The sequence below is a fragment of the Cervus canadensis genome, chromosome 1 (assembly GCF_019320065.1).
Source record: "Cervus canadensis isolate Bull #8, Minnesota chromosome 1, ASM1932006v1, whole genome shotgun sequence".
NCBI classification, from domain to species: Eukaryota; Metazoa; Chordata; class Mammalia; order Artiodactyla; family Cervidae; genus Cervus; species Cervus canadensis.
This window is the reverse complement of record NC_057386.1, coordinates 101729474-101748979: the sequence shown is the minus strand read 5'-3', so window position 1 is coordinate 101748979 and position 19506 is coordinate 101729474. Positions and strand designations below refer to the sequence as shown.

Below are 19506 nucleotides of genomic sequence, written 5' to 3'. Positions count from 1 at the left end.
TGTGTTAGATATAATTTTTCTAGTTCACATTCATGGGAACCTAAAAATTGCCATCACATTCACTCCTGAACATTGCCTAAGCATTGGGGGTAGAGGTACCACTTTTGTGTCCTAAGCACCCCTCCCCCTGTCCTTGATGAGCGTATGCTTCTTAATACTGTATTTAGAAATCTCCCCATTTTTTAAACTGCCCCTAGGGTGGGACGCCCTCTGCCCTCAGGTGGCCCTGTATCCCCAGCGCCCATCTAGGGGGCCCTGCCTTCCGCGTCTCAGCAGTGTTCATCTCTCCCTGCCCATGCACACGGGCGTCCAGGTTGTTCCAGCCTGTGCAGTATGGCCAGAAGCCTGAGGGCCGCACCGTGGCTTTCCCCAGCACACATCCACCCCGGACGGCCACCCCTGCCACAGCCACGGCCACGCCACAGGGCCACGTTCGAGGACGGCCACCCATTGCCACATTCTCTGCAAATCCAGATGCGAAAGGTATGCCTCTCAGGGGGCTGTGCTCGGCGTCACAAAGGGTTTTTGTGGAAGAAATTCTCTCGCACTTTCCCTGGCCCCATGGGGATGTGTGACCACTCCTCTGAGCAGGACTGGGACTGTCTGCTCTGGCTCTCCCAGGAGGCCATGTGTAATTCTTACATGAGTTTTAGTTTTTTTCATGTCTTTGAATTGTACAAGACATTACATTCTTAGTTGAGTCACTGTTGATGTGATGGTGAAGATGTACCTCAGCAGAAACATTCTTTTTTATGTCGGGAAGTACACGTCAAAGTCATTTAAGAAACTTCTGAGGAAGTCTGCTCTTGTGTTCTGTGCCACCACTTCAACGTAACCTGCTTGTTACTGTGAAGAAGGATAGGGTTAAACGGCAGAAAAGGTAATAAATAGTCTCGTAACCCTTATCCGTGGGGTCACGTCCACTGTGTTTTTCTGAGATCTTCATAAATGCCAGAGCAGCTTGTTGTAAGAAGCTGGGGGTGCCAGGGCTGCCTACCTTCTCGTGTGGTGAGGACATGGTTCTCACTGATACGTCTGAAGGGCCGACTTTTGACACTCCGTTTACTCCAGAAACATACCATGTAGCAGGGTGGTGAACATGAAGTGAAAATAGCTAATGACATATAAAAAATTAGATTTTTCTCATCCCATAGGCCACCCACCCCCCTTTTAGGGAGAGCTTCTCATTTGAGAGGTGGTATGAAAGAAATACTGTTTGTTTTATTTCTGTAAAATTCGGATTTAATACTGCATTGTATGAAGATCCTCTAACAGCTTTGCACAAACCAACCTTATCAATTGCAGCGGCAGCAGCCCCGTTTCAGACCTCTCAGGCCTCCACCAGTGCTCCGAGACACCAGCCTGCCTCGACCTTCAGCACAGCACCTAGCCCAGCCCATCCTGCGAAACAGCGGGCTCAGACCACTGTCCCGGCCTCCGCCCCGGGCCCGCCCCAGCCCCAGCCCCAGGCCCCCTCGCACCCGGCCGGGCAGAGCGCGCTGCCTCAGGGGCTGGTGCTCACCTCGCAGGCCCAGGCGCGCCTGCCGAGTAAGTGGCCTCGCCTCTCCCGGGTCTGCCACCTCTTTGCACAAGGACATTGTGTTCAGATGAGCGGCGTGTGAAGAGCCTTGCTGTCCACTCCCTTCGTCTCCCTGACCCTGTGTCCGGTGCTGCCTTTCGCCACACTGTCCTTTCCAGCCCTTGGCCTGAAGAGGGAGGCCCCACTCAGGGCCAAGGTCCAGGGTCCTGTCCTCTCTCTGTCCTTTCTCCTGGCCCCGTCCATCAGCTCTGCTTCCCTCCTGGGCTTGTGCTGCGCCTTGGTGGCTGAGGCTGGCACTTCTCCTTAGCAAGCCCTGGGCTCATCCTGTCAGCCTCCAGGGCCCCTCGGAGAGCAAAGGGCAGGGGAAGGAAAACCTGTGAACTACACTCCCACTTCCTGCTAGTCTCTTGGCTTATCCTCAGATTTGAAGCTGCAATGAGTTATTACTTAAGTGAGACATTTTGCAGTAGATCACTGACATTTTTAAATAGAACTTTTTGTTGTGACCCGTGTGATTAGCCTACTACCTCTGTCCATGCTGCAGTCGAAAGTGTACTTACAGAACTATCTGGGCTATGCTACTTCTCAGATGCCACCTAGAGCACCTTATTTGTTGGAGCAGCAAGTTATGTTGAGGCCTCTCTGGAAAGATAGGAGAGGGAAGTAGGGTCACGAGGAGACCTTGAGTTAAGTTAGTTTTCTCTTGTGTCACGCCTCTCTCTTTCATGCCAGCAGATGAAGAGCACTTACCCTGGTTCATTGCCCAGGGCAGGAGAGCCCTTGCCTGTGTTTTGCGGGTGTTTTTGGCCTGAGGTAGTAGTCCCATGGGGTGTGCTGCAGGAGCTGTGCTTGGGGCAGTGTGAGGGGCCAGGCCACCTTTCACTCTGGCGCCTCCACTTCTGGGCTGAGGGGAGCTCATGGGAGAGTCATGTTTCTGTGCACAGATCTCTGCGTCTCCTTTTCCGTTTCCCCTCCCTTGTTTACGGTTTCTGTGGGCAACATATCCTTGGGTGTTTTTCTAGTCTTTGGCTAACTATTCTCTTTATAGTATCACTAATAATTCTGGCATGAATTTTCATGGGAGGAACATTTAGACTCAAATATCAACCATTGGGTTTAAAGAAACCTTTGAAGCTGTTACTCAATTCCAGCTTGAAGGTAGTATCTTGAGTTAGGTACATATGATCTCATCTGAGTTCTGTTTGAAAGAATTTAAGCAGTGTTAAATTTTGCATTTTTTCACAGTTAAAATTATAGATCAAATCCTACAATCTAGTTCAAATTAGTGTGAATATTGTATTGTAAAGTGTGATGTATTTATGTACTTAAATACATTCCCAAATTTTGAAAAGGTTATGGGTATAATTGAAGCTAGTTCTGTATTTTATATCTGTAGTGATAAAATCTCATTTGTCTCTGTGAGCTAAATTGGATATGTACTTTCTCACATTTTAAAAGTATTCTGAAATGAAGAGGTTGATATGAGAGTTTCAAAGTGTATGACCAGTACATTTCTGCTACTTTTGATGTTTGCTATTTTTTCTTGATCGGAAAGAAAAGTAAAATGTTCCTTAATGGTTTGGTTAATTATTAATATCTGATAACTCTAAATTTTCTACCAGTTAGGATTAAGTAAGTTGACCATTAAAACCTGGTGTTAATTCTAATTGTTTTTTCTTTTCTATTAAAATATCTTCTGAAAGTGTTAGAAAGCAATACCTAATGAACGTTCCTGTGACACTTTAGTTTGCTACAGATGGTCATCCTTTGTGACAAGTGATTGTCAGTATACCAGAGGCCAACCCTTCCAAAGAGTGTTCACTTCCGTTTTGTCTGCATCTCTGCAGGTGGAGAGGTGGTCAAAATAGCCCAGCTGGCTTCCCTCGCAGGCCCGCCAAGCCGAGTCGCCCAGCCAGAGACCCCCGTGACGCTGCAGTTCCAAGGCAACAAGTTCACCTTGTCACACAGCCAGCTCCGGCAGCTCACGGCCGGCCAGCCCCTACAGCTCCAAGGTAAGGCTCTCTGGTGGGTGGTGGCTTGACTAGGGCACCCCCTGCAGCTGTGATTCCGGCCCCTTTAGCGCAGGTGCTTCACCTGGCAGTGGCCTAAATGAGTCTCACCTTATAGGTACTCTGAAGACAAGGGAGGTGACTGGTAAATCACCCAGTGGCCTGGCCTTGGTCCATATTACATAGAGGATAGTAATTTTAAAAGTTTTTGAATACAGTTCCCTATTCTAAAAATCAAAATAGAAATAATTGCTCCTTTCAGATTTTGGCATGAGGTAAATTGCCCTCAAAACGCTAAAAGACTAGCAATTTACATAGGAGAAATTATTTTCTTTTATGTACAGACTTTAAAACTTCCAGATCACCTCTGGCTGAGGGCAGTGTGTTCCTGCAGTAACTGCTTCTCAGAGGAAACAAGGGGATGCAGTTTGAGTGGGCTGTTAAAATTCATCCTCAGTGACTTGGCCAGAGATCCCAGAGGTGGAGTCCGGCCACCTCCCCAAGCAGCCTCCCCAGACATGTCGTTCACGGCTCCTGTCAGGGTGGACAGTTCAGCTGTCAGCCCAGTCTGGGGTGTTCCATGTGGACACCAGGGTCACACGTTAGCAGAGTGGAGGCCCCCAGAAAACCTGCAGCAAAAAAATGGTTTCATTTGGTTTTCTCCACTTTTTTGACCAGAAGGGCAAGGCCATCGCTTAAGAATTTCTGGTGTACTCTAGTTTTTGTAGAGTATAATTCCAGAGTAAAAGACTTCAGGACTAAATCACACAGAGGCTGAAAATGGCAGGTTTCTTAAACAGTGGTTATAGAGCCACAGAGATTTTTGATATTTCTTCATCCAGCTTGACCAGCTGGCACGCACCCAGTGTGTGATCTGGGGGCGGGAACTCCCCCGCCCCTCACATGATGGTTCAGGCTTGGAGCAGACAGTGAGTGGGAACCTGCCTTGCTGCCTGAAATCTGGCATTGTAAGGAGTTGGAGAAGTTTTTCTTGACATTAAGCCAAGTGTCTTTGATCCTTAGAGTTTTCATTCATTATGAATGAAGTAGTTCCATCTTTCTCCAGCGAACTGAACTTTGTGTTGCCTCATTGGAGTAAAATTGATTCTGGATTTTTGGTTTCTCGCCTCATTCTGTACCTTTGGAAGTGGGTGTGGTGGGGGGATGGAAGGCACAGGCACCTCGTGACTGACCTGTGCCCTTTGCTTGTAGGCAGCGTGCTCCAGATTGTGTCGGCGCCTGGGCAGTCCTACCTGCGCCCTCCTGGCCCCGTGGTGATGCAGACTGTGTCTCAGGCGGGTGCCTTGAATGCCCTGGGAAGCAAGCCTCCAGCCAGTGGCCCAAGCCCCACGCCTGTGACCCCGCCAGGTAGAGTGGAGTGCTGTGAGCCTGGGGGATACTTGGCTTTGAAACCTCTTATCAACTCTTTTTGCTTCTGAGGCAGGTGGAGGGTACTGATGGGTTCTGTGAGGCCCCAGAACCTAACAGTTCTGTTTGTGGCTGCCTCTGATTTCTGCAGACGGCCCGTGTCTGCTATGTCTCTTTTCTTTCTCTTCTGTTCCCAAAGGTCCTTGTTGAATACAACCAGCTATCACTCACCTTAAGACTTTGTTTTGATTTTGCTCTAACAAGAGACTTGGAATCATGAGAAATTTTGCTTGTTCATGTTACAAATACATTTAGGGAATGTGCTAGAATTTCCCTTGGTCAGATAATGGAACAGGGTTGTTCCTGCCAGCCGGCTGGTGCTCCTCTCAGCACCCCCACAGCCTACTTCCTGTCAGGTTCCCTTGCTTCAGACATACCCACCCTCCTGTGGTGCTTGCTGGGGAGTCCGTTCGTTGCACATGGGCACTACTTCAGGTTGATATGTAGAGGTGGCAAGGATCTCTCCCAACTGGAACCCCTGGTCACTACAGCCCATCCCTGTCAGGGACTCTGTTGGTGGGGTGGGTGCTAGAGGGTCCTAGTCACTGCTCGGTGTCCAGCTGGGCCACTTTCAGTTCTGTTTGTATTTGGTTGGCTTCGTGCTTCAGGTTTTCTCTCCCCAGAGGGTGCTCAGTCCTGCTCTGTGAGGCCCCAGACTCCCAACCTAACACCAGTCCAGCCACTGGGTTCTAATCATCTCGACCCTTCCCCTTGCTCCCTGCAAGCGGATCCTTCTCAGTCCTCGGCCATCCCCTTCACAGTCCTCATGGAGAAGTCTCTGTCAAGACGGGCAATGTGGCTTGGCTGATGGGAGCAGACTGTCCTGGGCCCTGGTATCCCTCTGTCCCGGCTACACAGGGTTGATGCTGCTGAGATGCCAAGGACAGCAGAGCAAAGGACCCATGTGGCTGTTGCTCAGCAGGATGGTGGGGAGGTTTGAGTTGCACACAGGGCTCTTGCCAAAGAGTCAGACCGTGATGTTCACTTCAGATCATGGCCAGAGAGCAGGAATGCCTCACTGTTGGTTCTGAATGATTTAGACTTGAGTTGACATATTCTAGAAATGTGCTCGTGAAAGCCAAGAACGTTCCAGGGAGCATGCCGGTGAAGGAGGGCCTCTAGAGGGCATGCCAGTAGTTTTGTGTGCCAGCCCTTTGCTTTTGCATTTGTAGTGGGTGTACCTGGTCGAGTGGCAGTCAGTCCTCTGGCCGCAGGAGAACCCGGAGCGGCCTCCAAACCAGCTTCTCCTGTCGCTGGCCCCACCCAGGTATGGTGCAACAGACCCCAGGGCAGCATCGTGGCATCCCTGCACACATGAAGGTCCTTCTCAGAAGCTGCTTGTCATGGGGGAGGGTTGTGATATTAATACATTGCCGCCTCTGTGAGGTATTATCTGTTTACTTGCCATCAAAAACATGCTGTCTCCTTGAATTAGAGAATTAAAAACACTTTTTCTAGTCATCTAGGCTTTAGGACTGTGAAAATTACATTTCCCATTTTTTTTTGTATGCTTCTACTAGTCTTCTAGACATTAGAAATGCTCACTGTGTGTGAAGAAATACTTCTCATGTTGGCAGTGAAAGTGGTGCTGTTTTCTCTGCTTGTTTTTCTGTCACTGTTTTCTTCTGCCACTGTTTTCTGTGGAGCCTGGCCCCACAAGTCTTAAGCGTGCTCTGTGGCCAGTTGCCACACACAAGGGACTCACAGGGCTTAGTAAGGCCAGCCATGATATTTCTCAGTAGCCATTTTCATCCCTGTTTTTGATGAAGGAGGAGAAGACCAGACTTCTGAAAGAGCGGCTGGACCAGATTTATTTCGTCAATGAACGGCGCTGCTCCCGCTCCCCCATCTACGGCAGAGACTTGTTGGGGGTTTGTTCCCTGCCTGGCAGAGAGCAGGTGCCTTGGTTCCGGGCTTCTGACCGTGGTCACGGGAAGGGGGCTGGGCCTGCAAGCAGGTACACATTGCCCTCGAAAAGTCACAGGGACCTGATTTTGACGCTGACTCAACGTCAAGAATCCCTCCAGGATGTCATCGACAGGTAAGGTAGAGTATTGTAAGCATTCTTTACTCACTCACTGTTGGTTTTGGTGTTCAGTCGCTAAGTCGTGTCTGACTCTTTGCCACCCCATGGACTGCAACACGCCAGGCTCCTCTGTCCTTCACTATCTCCTGGAGTTTCCTCAAACTCATATCCATTGAGTCAGTGATGCCATCCAACCATCTCATCCTCTGTCGCCCCTTTCTCCTGTCCTCAATCTTTCCCACCATCAGGGTCTTTTCCATTGAGTTGGCTTTTTGTGTCAGGTGGCCAAAGTTTTGGAGCTTCAGCATCAGTCTTTCCAATGAATATTCAGGGTTGATTTCCTTTAGGATTGACTGGTTTGACCTCCTTGCCATCCCAGGGACTCTCAAGAGTCTTTTCTAACACCACAGTTCAAAAGAATCAATTCTTTGGCACCCAGCCTTCTTTATGGTCCAACTCTCACATCCATACATGACTGCTGGAAGAACCATAGCTTTGATTAGACAGACCTTTGTTGGCAAAGTGATGTCTCTGTTTTTTAATATGTTGTCTAGGTTGGTCATAGCTTTTCTTCCAAGGAACAGCTGTCTTTTAATTTCATGACTGTAGTCACTGTCCACAGTGATTTTGGAGCCCCAAAAAATAAACACTCACTGTGTTGCACCCCACCAACTTTCGTGGTTGTTTTGTGGACATTCATCTCACTTCTCTCCACAAGTTGTCCTTTGGAGTCTGTTCAGAGTCAATTGTCTGGGTCCTCTGAGTCGTCGTCTTGCTGCCCTTGGTAGGGCCTCCTCCTCCCAAGCCTGGATCCCAACCCTGGCTGGGGATGCTGTGGCTGTAGCAGCTTCAGGGCTCACACCCTCCCCAGACCATCCAGGAGACAGAGTGCTTGTGTCCTGCCTCCGCACACATCCCTGTGCTCTCAGGGGGTAGGGGGCAGTATTCTTCACTGCTTATTTTGATCTGGGCAGCCCTCACTGGCCGGCACCCACTCCTGTGGCTGCTGCGATGGTGTGTTCCAGCAGCCACGTCCCCCCCATGTGACTGGAGTCAGGCACTCTGACTCCTCTCGTGACTCCCCGCTGCCAGACGGTTCTGCCGTCTGCCTTCTTGGGCCTTCGCTGCCTGAGCCAGAGGGACTGCCTGGTGGAGGTGCCGTGCGTGTCACCTGTGACACGCATGCTTTCTGCTTCTCAGGGTGGTGTGCGTGATCCCGCCGGTGGTGGCTGCGCCCCCGCGCTTGTGGGTGGCAAGGCCACCCTCCCTCTACAGCCACAGGATGCGGCTCTTCCGGCACTGCCTGCGGGAGCACACCGCGCCCTATGCGCAGCAGCTGCAGCGGATGACGGCTCTGCACTCGCTGCGGTTCCCCGAGCTGAGGCTGGTCCAGTTTGACTCAGGTACCGGAGGTGTCCCATCCACTCTGCACCCTGTGTCGGGCTTACTCGCTCTGGATTATGAGATGCTCTCGGTGTCCCTCATTTCACAGGAAAGCTGGAGGCCTTAGCCATCTTACTTCAGAAGTTGAAGTCTGAAGGACGCCGAGTGCTGATCTTATCGCAGATGGTTCTCATGTTGGACATCTTAGAAATGTTCTTGAACTTCCATTATCTCACCTACATAAGAATTGATGAAAACGCCAACAGTGAACAACGGCAGGTAGGAAGGAAATCATTTCTTTTGTTACCGTTTATGATTTGGTTGGGTTAACTTTGATTGCCAGTTTCTAAGCTGGTTTCTCGGAGCCGTGCTATCTAAACAAGAGAAGAACCTCTTAATGTCTCTGGACTTTAGCTGCACCCTTTGACATTTTTTCATAAGTCCTGTTACCTGGGAAATCCAGTTGGCTAGATGTTTTCGGAATCAAAATTAGTGATGTGTAGTCCTTATAAGAACAAGATGAGGGACTTCCCTGGTGGTCCAGTGGCTAAGATTCCATGCTCCCAGTGCAGGGGGCCAGGGTTCAATCCCTGGTCAGGGAAGTAGGTCCCACATACCACAGCTAAGACTTGAGGCAGTCAAATGAATAAACAAATAAATAAATATTAAAAAAAAAAAAAAGAAGTTTATAATAGCCAGGACATGGAAGCAACCTAGATGCCCATCAGCAGATGAATGGATAAGGAAGCTGTGGTACATATACACCATGGAATATTACTCAGCCGTTAAAAAGAATTCATTTGAACCAGTTCTAATGAGATGGATGAAACTGGAGCCCATTATACAGAGTGAAGTAAGCCAGAAAGATAAAGAACATTACAGCATACTAACACATATATATGGAATTTAGAAAGATGGTAACGACAACCCTATATGCAAAACAGAAAAAGAGACACAGAAGTACAGAACAGACTTTTGAACTCTGTGGGAGAAGTGAGGGTGGGATGTTGCGAAGAACAGCATATATATTATCTATGGTGAAACAGGTCACCAGCCCAGGTGGGATGCATGAGACAAGTGCTTGAGCCTGGTGCACTGGGAAGACCCAGAGGAATCGGGTGGAGAGGGAGGTGGGAGGGGGGATCGGGATGGGGAATACGTGTAAATCTATTGCTGATTCATGTCAATGTATGACAAAACCCACTGAAAAAAAACAAATAAATTAAAAAAAAAAAAAAGAAGAAGAAGAACAAGATGATTGTCCTTCAGGAAGTAGCCATGTGAAAACAGAAAAGCCCTCATGACTGACTTACACTTAAAAAATGCAGGTTCAAATAATATGCCCAGTTTTTACCTGCCAGGTTAGCTGAGGGTAGCTTGATTCCATCAGGCTGCTGGTGGGGGTGCAAATTAGGACACCTTTCTAGAAAGCAAGTTGGCAGGATGGGTTGTAAACCTTAAAAATTGTTATAGGTTAGCCTAGTAATTCTGTATCTGAAGTGAAGTGAAAGTCCCTCAGGCATGTCCAACTCTTTGTGACCCCGTGGACATGGTCTATGGAATTCTCCAGGCCAGAATACTGGAGTGGGTAGCCTTTCCCTTCTCCAATAGATCTTCCCAACCCAGGGATTGAACCCAGGTCTCCTGCATTGCGGGCAGATTCTTTACCAGCTGAGCCACAAGGGAAGGGAAGCCCAAGATCCAGCGGGTCTTTCCCACCCAGGAATCGAACCAGGGTCTCCTGCATTGCAGGCAGGTTCTTCATCAACTGAGCTATCAGGGAAGCCCTTATTCTGTATCTAGAACTCCTTTAGCAGCACCACGCTTCTTAAAGATGTATCTACACAATTGTTGCCTGTGAAAGTGTTTGTAATAACCCCCAGTTGGGAGCACAGTCCACGTCCAGAAATAGAAGAATGGGCCACAGTGGTCTGTGGGCCACAGGGCTTGGCGCTGTCCTGAGTGTCCCACAGGGTGAACTAGGAAGTTGTCCTCAGCAGCGTTTCATGACAGGCCTTGGTATCACGGTACAGTGTTCCTGAGTGCAGACAAGCTGCTGGGCTGTGCATCGCGTTACCCACTTGACATCATCCAGTACACGCAGGCCTCCCCACGCTGAGAAGGCCTGGAAGGAAATACACCACAGTCTTAAGTAGCAAGTTCCCTCGAGAGTAATGTAACACATTACAGTAAGTCCCCCACATACAAACAAGTTCTGTTCTGAGAGCATATTCATAAGTCCAGTTTGTTCGTAAGTCCACCAAAGTTAGCCTAAGTCCCCAACTAACACAATCAGCTATGTCACCACTGCCTTTACATTGCTGCTGGACATTCTGGGCTTGATATAAAGATGATGTACCACTATGCTCTGTACAGTAAAGTGCACAAAGTCACAATCCCTTGGAGAGGATACACTCATGTGACAATCTACACCAGACACGTGAACTAACTTAACGTGGTTGAACATGCGAACTCACCTTTGCATCTTTGAAAGCCAGCAACTTGAAGGTTTGTGTGTAGGCGATTTACTGTATGTAGAGAATTTCTTGAAGAAGAGGGCTGGTCTCCTGCTAAGGTCTGCTTGGGCGCTGAAATCATTGCAGGAGAGACGTCGTGGGAAGGAAGCCATTTCAGCTGGCAACCCTGAAGGGAGTGGAGGGCCCTGCCCCTGGCTGGCTGCAGCTCCCTCGGCTTTACTCCAGGGGCTTTTGCTGTAAGGCTCCTGGCATTGCTGGAGGGTACATGAACAAGCACGCATCCCTCCCCAGGGAGACTCTGCTGTCCTCTGGGGCCTACACGTGGAGCTGACAGTTTAGGGTGGGAGGCTGGCAGGCAACCTTCAAACAGGGTAGAGATGTTAGCTATCAGTAAGTGAAGGAGAGTGCACATGCCTGAAAGAACCAGGATAAAATGCTAAACTCCGATGTAATTGGAACATGAACCAGGAGTCAAAGGAAAGACACACCAAATAATTTCTAACTGATTAGCATCCGAACATGTTGGAGATTTCTTGTCGTTAGTCAGGAGCGCTAACTTGGGAGCTTATCTCATCTCAGGAACTGATGAGGAGTTTCAACCGAGACCGGCGCATCTTCTGCGCCCTCCTCTCCACACACAGCCGCGCCACAGGTGTGAGCCTAGTGGAGGCGGACGCGGTGGTCTTCTATGATCACGACCTCAACCCCGTGATGGACGCCAAGGCCCAGGAGTGGTGCGACCGGATTGGGCGGCGCAAGGACGTGCACATATACAGGTGGGGTGGCTGCAGCGCACTGCAGAAGCTTTTGCCTCGTGTGTTTCCTGTCCTTCAGGCAGGCTCATGTTCCTGCTGTCCCGTCTGTTCTTTCTTTACCCTCAGCCTTGCTTGGGACGTAGTTGAGTTGTTCGCAGTGGTGACTGGGTTTGCTGCTGAGACACAAGTGCTGTCCTTCTAACATGTACCTATTATATTTCTTCTAGAGTCTCTGACCCTTAAGAGGGTGTCTCAGGTTTTATGTTGTTTGAGGTGTTGTCAAATGTAAATGATTTGTTATCACTTAACTGTGGCAACTTGTAAACAGGCTACTGAAATAATTTAAATCTTATAAGTGGTCATCCACACACAGCTGAGAAAAGCAGAGGAGGCTGTGCCTGTGTGTCAGCCCTCTGTCTGCCCATCTGGTGCCCAAGTGTGCAGGCCTGTGACACGCCCCTTCCTCTGTGCTCCTGCCGCCTCTGGGAGGGGTCGTTGCAGAGTGTGTGGTCCCTGGTGGCTGGCCCAGGGCTGGAACCCCAGCCCACGTGCATAACCCTTACTGTTTTCAAGATGTAGTCATCTACACACTGTGTTTAAATAGCTTAATTTTTTTTTCATTGTAAATGTGTTACTTGTTCATTGAAAAGAAAAAAAAAAAAAAAAAGCACATGGAGAAAAAAAAAACAACAGCACATGGAGAAGGTAAACAGTCTGCCCAGTCGTCAATTAGTAGCATTTTAATGTCTTTCCAGACATATCCCCAATTTTTTAATATAAATTTGTTTTTAATAATTTTACTAATTTTTGCCTGTACTGGGTCTTTGTTGCTGCGCAGGCATTTCTCTAGTTGAGGTGAGCGGGGGCTACTCTCTGGTTGCAGTGCACAGACTTTTCCCTGTGGTGGCTTCTCCTGTTGCAGAGCATGGGCTTTAAGGCGCTCAGGCTGCAGCCGTTGCGGCTCTCCGAGCTCTGGAGCGCAGGCTCAGTGATGGTGGAGCACAGGCTTAGTTGCTTTGCAGCATGTAGGATCTTCCTGGACCAGGGATCGAACTCATATCTCCTGCATTGGCAGTCAGATTCTTTACCACGGAGCCACCAGGGAAGCCCTCCCTGATTTTTTTAAATGGCTCGTGCCAGCAGTCTTACCATGTAATGCTGTTTTGTTTTAACAGTATGTCTAGAGCCTGTTTCCATGCAAATATATATAAATTTGGTATATTGTTTATGTGATCGAATAATGTTTCATTGTGTAATTGCTTACCATTGGCCCTTTAGCAGTTACTAGATAGTGATGGGGAAAACATTTTCTTCTCAGTAGCCACAGTCTGTAGACACTTAGGAACGACCTTGGCAGTAAAGGTGCAGGATGTGCAGGAGTAGAGGGTAAAGTCGTGAAAGGGAATAACCTGAGTGATATCATGAGCGTAGGACATGCTCTGTTCTGGGACAAGAAGACCTGGTTCACAAAACTGTATAAGGTTTTCCCAAAGCAATAGTGAGGTTTAACATCATCTTAATGAAAGCCCTGATCATGGAAGTATGGAGTGGTTACTGCAGCTTTCCAGGTGGCACGAAGCAGCAGCCAGGGGACACTGGTCCTGGGCTACAGCCGCTAGACACAGGTTCCTTTGGGAGGTGCACAGAGACTTGGGGGCACCTGCCTGCCATCGTCAGCACTGAGGGAGACAGGGCTTAAGGGGTCCAGAGTCCTGGAGGGGTCTTTCCAGGTAGAGGCCAGTGAGGGGACACAGCCGGCCAGCATGGGTGATGTGGGCCTCTGGGGCCAGCCCTCCTGCTGCATGGGAGATGGTGGTGTGGCTCACCCCATGTGGGGTAGTGGCCAGGTGACCCCGCAGGCCTCCAGTCCCCTCTGGCCACCACACAAAGGAAGGAAGCAGCTCAGAGCACTGCCAACATGCTGCTCCACGCGGGTGCTGTTCTGCTGGGTGGTCCAGACATCATGGCACTCAGGCTGTCCTCGGGCTCCCAGGAATTTAGGTGTCATGTGTGTGTCCGCGTTTGGTTTGTAGGCTCGTGAGTGGCAATTCCATTGAAGAGAAGTTATTGAAAAATGGCACCAAAGATCTGATCCGAGAAGTGGCTGCTCAGGGAAACGACTACTCCATGGCGTTCCTCACGCAGGTACTGTCCTCTGCGAGGAGGCCTGGGGCAGGGGAGGGGGTGCCACACAGTGACCAGAACTGGGGGGTTTAATGCTGTTGAGGGGTTGGTGGTTGGTGGTTTTCTGGGTGCAGAGGTCATGGGCTCAGTGAGACACATTTTTGTTTCAGCGGACAATCCAGGAGCTGTTTGAGGTTTATCCACCCATGGATGATACTGGCTTCCCAGTGAAGGCCGAGGAGTTTGTAGTTCTTTCTCAGGAACCTTCTGTCACAGAAACCATTGCACCCAAAATTGCAAGACCTTTCATAGAGGTAAGGATGGCTGGTGCCTGCCTGGCATCATTGGATCTGGAGCTTTGGGTCTGCCCCCGCTCCTGCAACACCACTGTTCCCCCTCCCCAGGCTCCAGTTGCTTGGGCCTGACCTGTCAGCTTTCTCCTTCCCTGCTTTCGTTGTTGGGGATTTTAGCTGTAAAAAGAGGTGAGGGGCGCGGGAGAGAGTGGTGTGCCCCCACCACTGCCACCCGCTGTCACCGTTTCCACCCATGCTTCTCGGGCCACCCCACACTGTCCTGTGTGACCTTCTGCTCCAACCCCTTGGCCCTTGCCCACTGCCGTCTCAGCGCTCCCCTGTCGCAGTGCTGCTGGGCTGAAGGCAGCCCTGGCGTGTGCCCCACGTCCCACTCTGAGGACAAGACCACAGAGAACAGCAGCTGTTTCACTCAGTCGTCATTGTGGGTTATATACTGAGATGACATGCTTCAGGTTTATGAGATTGAATGAAATCTTGCCTTCTGCATTTTTGGCCCAGACGCTCGCAGGTTGCACACTTGTCTCACAAGCTACTGTGCAGACACGTCACACACCCACCCATCAGGGCCACCTCGCTCTCCTCCCTGAGGCTCTGTTCCCGCCCTGCCTCTTGGAGGGACTTTTGGCTACGGGATGACTCCTCTTCTATTTTTGAAACTTAACTGTTTGATTATTGAGTAGTTATAAATACATGTGGTAAAATCTTCAAAAATTTATGGTGAAAAGTAAGTCTCTTGCATCACGCCCTCACTTCTCTCTCAGAGACAACCACTGTCCACTGTTTCTCACATTTTCTTCTAGGAGTTGTCTGTGGGTAATGTCAGGTGCATAGAAGTACTTAACAGCTGTTTCTGTATCAGGAACAGATCGATTTACCCTGTTGTTTTTAAAATAGGTGACAAGTGCTTTAGGCTTTAAGAAAATCTCAAACAACTTGACGGGGACTTCCCTGATCATCCAGTAGTTAGGAATTCACTTTCCAATTTAGGGCACATGGGTTCAGTCCCTGATCAGGGAACTAAAATCTTGTAAAGCCTCAGGACAGCTGAACCCTTGTGACACAACTACTGAGCCTGCACACTCTGGAGCCCAAGTTCCACGCTGAAGACCTAGTACACCCAATATTTAAACAATAAATAAAAAACAAAACATAACTCTCAACTTAAGAAACACTGCGCCCCCCCCCTGCCCCCGCCGCAAACCCAAAACATCATAACATAAATGAAATGATAGTGGGGAAACAGTAGGTTACTTTTCCTGGAGGTAATCATTCAGTTCAGTTCAGTCGCTCAGTCATGTCTGACTCTTTGCGACCCCATGAATCACAGCATGCCAGGCCTCCCTGTCCATCACCAACTCCTGGAGTTTACTCAGACTCATGTCCATCAAGTCAGTGATGCCATCCAGCCATCTCATCTTCTGTTGTCCCCTTCTCCTCCTGCCCCCAATCCCTCCCAGCATCAGGGTCTTTTCCAATGAGTCAACTCTTCACATCAGGTGGCCAGAGTATTGGCATTTCAGCTTCAGCATCAGTCCTTCCAATGAACACCCAGGACTGATCTCCTTTAGGATGGACTGGTTGGATCTCCTTGCAGTCCAAGGGACTCTCAAGAGTCTTCTCCAACACCACAGTTCAAAAGCGTCAATTTTTCGGCGCTCAGCTTTCTTCACAGTCCAACTCTCACATCCATACATGACCACTGGAAAAACCATAGCCTTGACTAGACGGACATTTGTTGGCAAAGTAATGTGTGGTTTTTAATATGCTATCTAGGTTGGTCATAACTTTCCTTCCAAGGAGTAAGCGTCTTTTAATTTCATGGCTGCATTCACCATCTGCAGTGATTTTGGAGCCCCCCAAAACTAAAGTATGACACTGTTTCCACTGTTTCCCATTTATTTCCTATGAAGTGATAGGACCAGATGCCGTGATCTTAGTTTTCTGAATGTTGAGCTTTAAGCCAACTTTTCCACTCTCCTCTTTCACTTTCCTCAAGAGGCTTTTTAGTTCCTCTTCACTTTCTGCCATAAGGGTGGTATCATCTGCATATCTGATGTTATTGATATTTGTCCCAGCAATCCTTAACCATTGGTAAAAATCTTACATGGATCCTGGAAGAAAAATGTGAGGTCTAAAGGGGCGAGTATTTGAGGAATGTGAGTCTGTCATACACCCTTGCTGTTGCTTCTTAGTGTGACTTAGAGACGTTGGCTTGGCATGTTCTTTCAACATAGAGATTCTTTGAAGTGTTCTGGTGGGTTGTCTTACACTGTGTGTCAAACACTGTTCTAAGCAGTAGGGGTATAGTGTTGAGAAAAAGACCTCTCATCCTCCCTGGAGCTTCTGTTTTAGTGACAGGAGAGATGCTAGACCATCACCTCATGGCGATGGTGTGATGAGCAGTGTCTAGGAGTGTTATGGGTGGAGGGACAGCACCTCTGAGTCTGGACAGCAGGAGTCAGGTGTGACTGGGGGTCAGCGGTGATGGAGACAGGCTGCCCAAAGACATGTGGCTTAGGACCATCATCTGGCTCTGCGTTGACACTGGGCTGGGGACCAGTTCAGAGGTGCAGGCGTGGGGGCCGTGTGGGCGCGTCTCTGGTTGAATTGCAGCTTGCTCTTGGCTGGTGAGCTTTGTGTTCATTGGTCATGTGGGTACTTTTTTGTGAGATGCTCGTTAGCATCATTTTCTGTTTTTTTTTTTTAAACTGGGTTGTCTCTTTTTCTTAATGGCTTGTTGGCATTTTTTCTACATTCTGAATGCAAGGCCTTTGTGGGATACATGTAAAATATATTCTCCCAATCTGTGGTTTGTCTTTTTTAATACTCTGTCTCTGTGAGCAGAAATTCTTGGTCCTAATGCCACTGTCTTTGTCAAGTGATTGATGCTTTTGCGTTCTGAGAGGTTCTCCTATACTTTCTTGTAGATGCTTCAGTGTTTTATCCCTCGTGCTTAGATGGACAGTCTGTCTGGAAATAATTTCTGGGTATCGTGTGAAGTTGGTTTACCTTTTAAACTTTGAAGATTTGCCTAGTTGCCCTGCCTAGAGGATTTCTTAACTGAATCCTCTTAAGCTGCGTGATCCCTCTGCACCACCCCCCGACCACGTGAGCGTATGTGTCTTGAGTCTGCCAGCCCCTGACAGTTGTACTTTCCGGCTGTTGAGAGAGGAGCACGCGTTATTTGCTAGTCTAATTTGTGTTTCTTGAACGGTGGTGCCAAGGACTGTCTTCCTGGGGGTTTGGTTTCTGTCTACACCACTGACCAGGGCGTATGTCACATGCACCATGAAGTGCCCTTGTGGTGGGACTGGGGTGGAAAGGTGGGTGTCGGGTGTGCAATAGAACGAGCCACCCCATTCTGCTCGGTTCTCTGAGCCTGGGGGCCTTGCTGTGCATGTCAGCCTGTGTCCTGAGGCTTTTCCCCAGAGTGTGTGAGGGTCTGAAGAGCACACGCATCGCTGTGGGTAGGGCGTGGGGGCTCGGTGTGCAGTGTGGGCGTATAATTGGGTCCGTGTGTGGCTCTTTTCCAAGACCCCTTATTTAGAGTGCTCAAAGCATATTAAAGTCACCCCACGCAGCATGTACATCCTGCAGGCCCTCAAGAGCATCGAGTACCTGGAGGAGGAGGATACCCAGAAGCCGGCTGAGGAGGCCGTGCCCGGGTCGCCTGACTCCAGCGGTTCCAGGTGGGATGAGGAGCCCTCGCAGCTGGAGGAGTTAGCGGACTTCATGGGGCAGGTTTGGGCATTTTCTCTTCTGGGTTTCTACTTCAGTTTTTCTTTATACCTAAATATTTTAAGCATGTGACCTTTCTGTGAGGCATTTCTTGTTCATTCTTGACCAAGACCAGTTGCTATGTTGATTCAGGTGCTGGTGGGGGGTTATATGAGGAGCTAAATTCTTATGAACTTGCTACTAATTCTGTTCAAAAAATGCATTTTGATACAGCTCACACCAATTGAAAAATATGCTTTGAATTACCTGGAATTATTCCATACTTCCATTGATCAAGAAAAGGAGAGAAGTAGTGAGGTAAGAGATTGCACTTTTGACCATCTTCACATGTGAGAATCTCAGATTCTTCAGTGTTAAACTGGGTTGGAAGTAAGCGTGACTCACCCAGAATTCAAGGCATTAAAACCAAACCCCACCCGTATGTAAAGTGATCACATGGGCAAAGCCTTTGAAACCCTACACCAGGCGGTTTTCCTTGGTTTTGAAGCAGCTCGGTGCTTGGTTAGAGGGTCGTGTATTGGGAAGAGGAAAAGGGGCCTGAGGACCGGGAGGCTGGCGGGGCAGTCTGGGGCAGCGATGGGAATGGCCAGTCTTCCCGCAGGGCACCGTGTTGACTGCTGTGCGTGAATGGGAGGCCCGGAACGCGCGGAGCCTGCGGGAGCAGGAGGCCAGGGTGCGGCTGGAGCAGGAGCAGGAGCAGCTCCTCACCTACACCCGGGAGGACGCCTACAGCGCGGTATGGGCGCCCCTCCAAGGCCTCCTGTCTGCGGACCCGGGGCTGGCGGGCTGAGCCTGTCTCAGTCCAGCGCCGGGTTAGAGGGTTTCTGTTCCCTGCTGCTGGCTTTCCCCACCGTCGTGCCAGCTGTGATGGAAGTGCAGTTTAGGTCTTGGCAGTAGCGGTGCTGCGTGCTTGTTTCGAAGGCTCATTAACTGACATGAAGGTAGACAGTTGACCACTCGCAGCTCAAAGCGAGGGCTGCGCGAACCTGAAAAGCCTCCCCTTTTCCCTCAGGAGTTTGTGTGTGAGGGCGCCGACGGGCAGACGGAGGTCATGCCGGTGAGTGCCCGTGTCCCCATGGCCCCAGACCCTTGCCTCCTGCCGTGCTGGGCCAGCTGCCCTTGTGGCCACCCAGCTCAGACTTGTCCCTCCTGCACGCAGCTCTGGACGCCGCCCACACCCCCCCAGGACGACAACGACATCTACATTGACTCGGTCATGTGTCTCATGTACGAAACCACGCCCATCCCCGAGTCCAAGCTGCCGCCTGTGTATGTGAGGAAGGAGCGCCGCCGACACAAGACGGACCCCTCAGGTGGGCTTGTGCGCGGGGAGAGGGCTTGTGGCTGCCGGTGGCCTCGGTTACCCTCCCCGTGGCTTTTCCGCTCCCCACCTTGGCCCACTGACCCGCTAGCTGAAGCAGCTTTCCGTGCAGCTGCAGGCAGGAAGAAGAAGCAGCGGCACGGGGAGGCCGTGGTGCCCCCGCGGTCTCTGTTTGACCGCGCAACCCCCGGCATGTTGAAGATCCGCCGGGAGGGCAAGGAGCAGAAGAAGAACATTCTGCTGAAGCAGCAGACGCAGTTTGCCAAGCCTCTGCCGACTTTTGCCAAACCGACCACTGAGTCCGGACCCGACAACCCCGAGTGGCTCATCAGCGAGGACTGGGCGCTGCTGCAGGTGAGTCCGAGGCCCCGACCTTGGTCGGCCCCGTCAC

At 49.9% G+C, this 19506-nt stretch overlaps 1 protein-coding gene and 1 non-coding gene across 13 annotated transcripts in view; both read left to right on the top strand.

Annotated features, from left to right (window-relative positions):
* EP400 (E1A binding protein p400) overlaps positions 1-19506 on the top strand; it is a 107473-nt gene that overhangs the window by 62880 nt on the left and 25087 nt on the right. For 11 of the 12 annotated variants that reach the window (XM_043488578.1, XM_043488586.1, XM_043488568.1 and 8 more), the window contains 17 exons: positions 314-483; positions 1306-1548; positions 3388-3552; positions 4762-4917; positions 6150-6244; positions 6747-7018; positions 8204-8406; positions 8496-8665; positions 11443-11639; positions 13652-13763; positions 13913-14056; positions 17654-17797; positions 18008-18091; positions 18396-18530; positions 18807-18851; positions 18954-19107; positions 19228-19469. In XM_043488578.1, coding sequence (XP_043344513.1) covers positions 314-483; positions 1306-1548; positions 3388-3552; positions 4762-4917; positions 6150-6244; positions 6747-7018; positions 8204-8406; positions 8496-8665; positions 11443-11639; positions 13652-13763; positions 13913-14056; positions 17654-17797; positions 18008-18091; positions 18396-18530; positions 18807-18851; positions 18954-19107; positions 19228-19469 — 2731 coding nt within the window. The remainder of the gene's footprint in view (positions 1-313; positions 484-1305; positions 1549-3387; positions 3553-4761; positions 4918-6149; positions 6245-6746; positions 7019-8203; positions 8407-8495; positions 8666-11442; positions 11640-13651; positions 13764-13912; positions 14057-17653; positions 17798-18007; positions 18092-18395; positions 18531-18806; positions 18852-18953; positions 19108-19227; positions 19470-19506) is intronic. The other variant, XM_043488658.1, reaches the window with a different exon arrangement.
* Positions 11069-11198, top strand: LOC122425648. Its single transcript, XR_006264942.1, has one exon. It is a non-coding gene; the product is annotated as a small nucleolar RNA SNORA49 (small nucleolar RNA).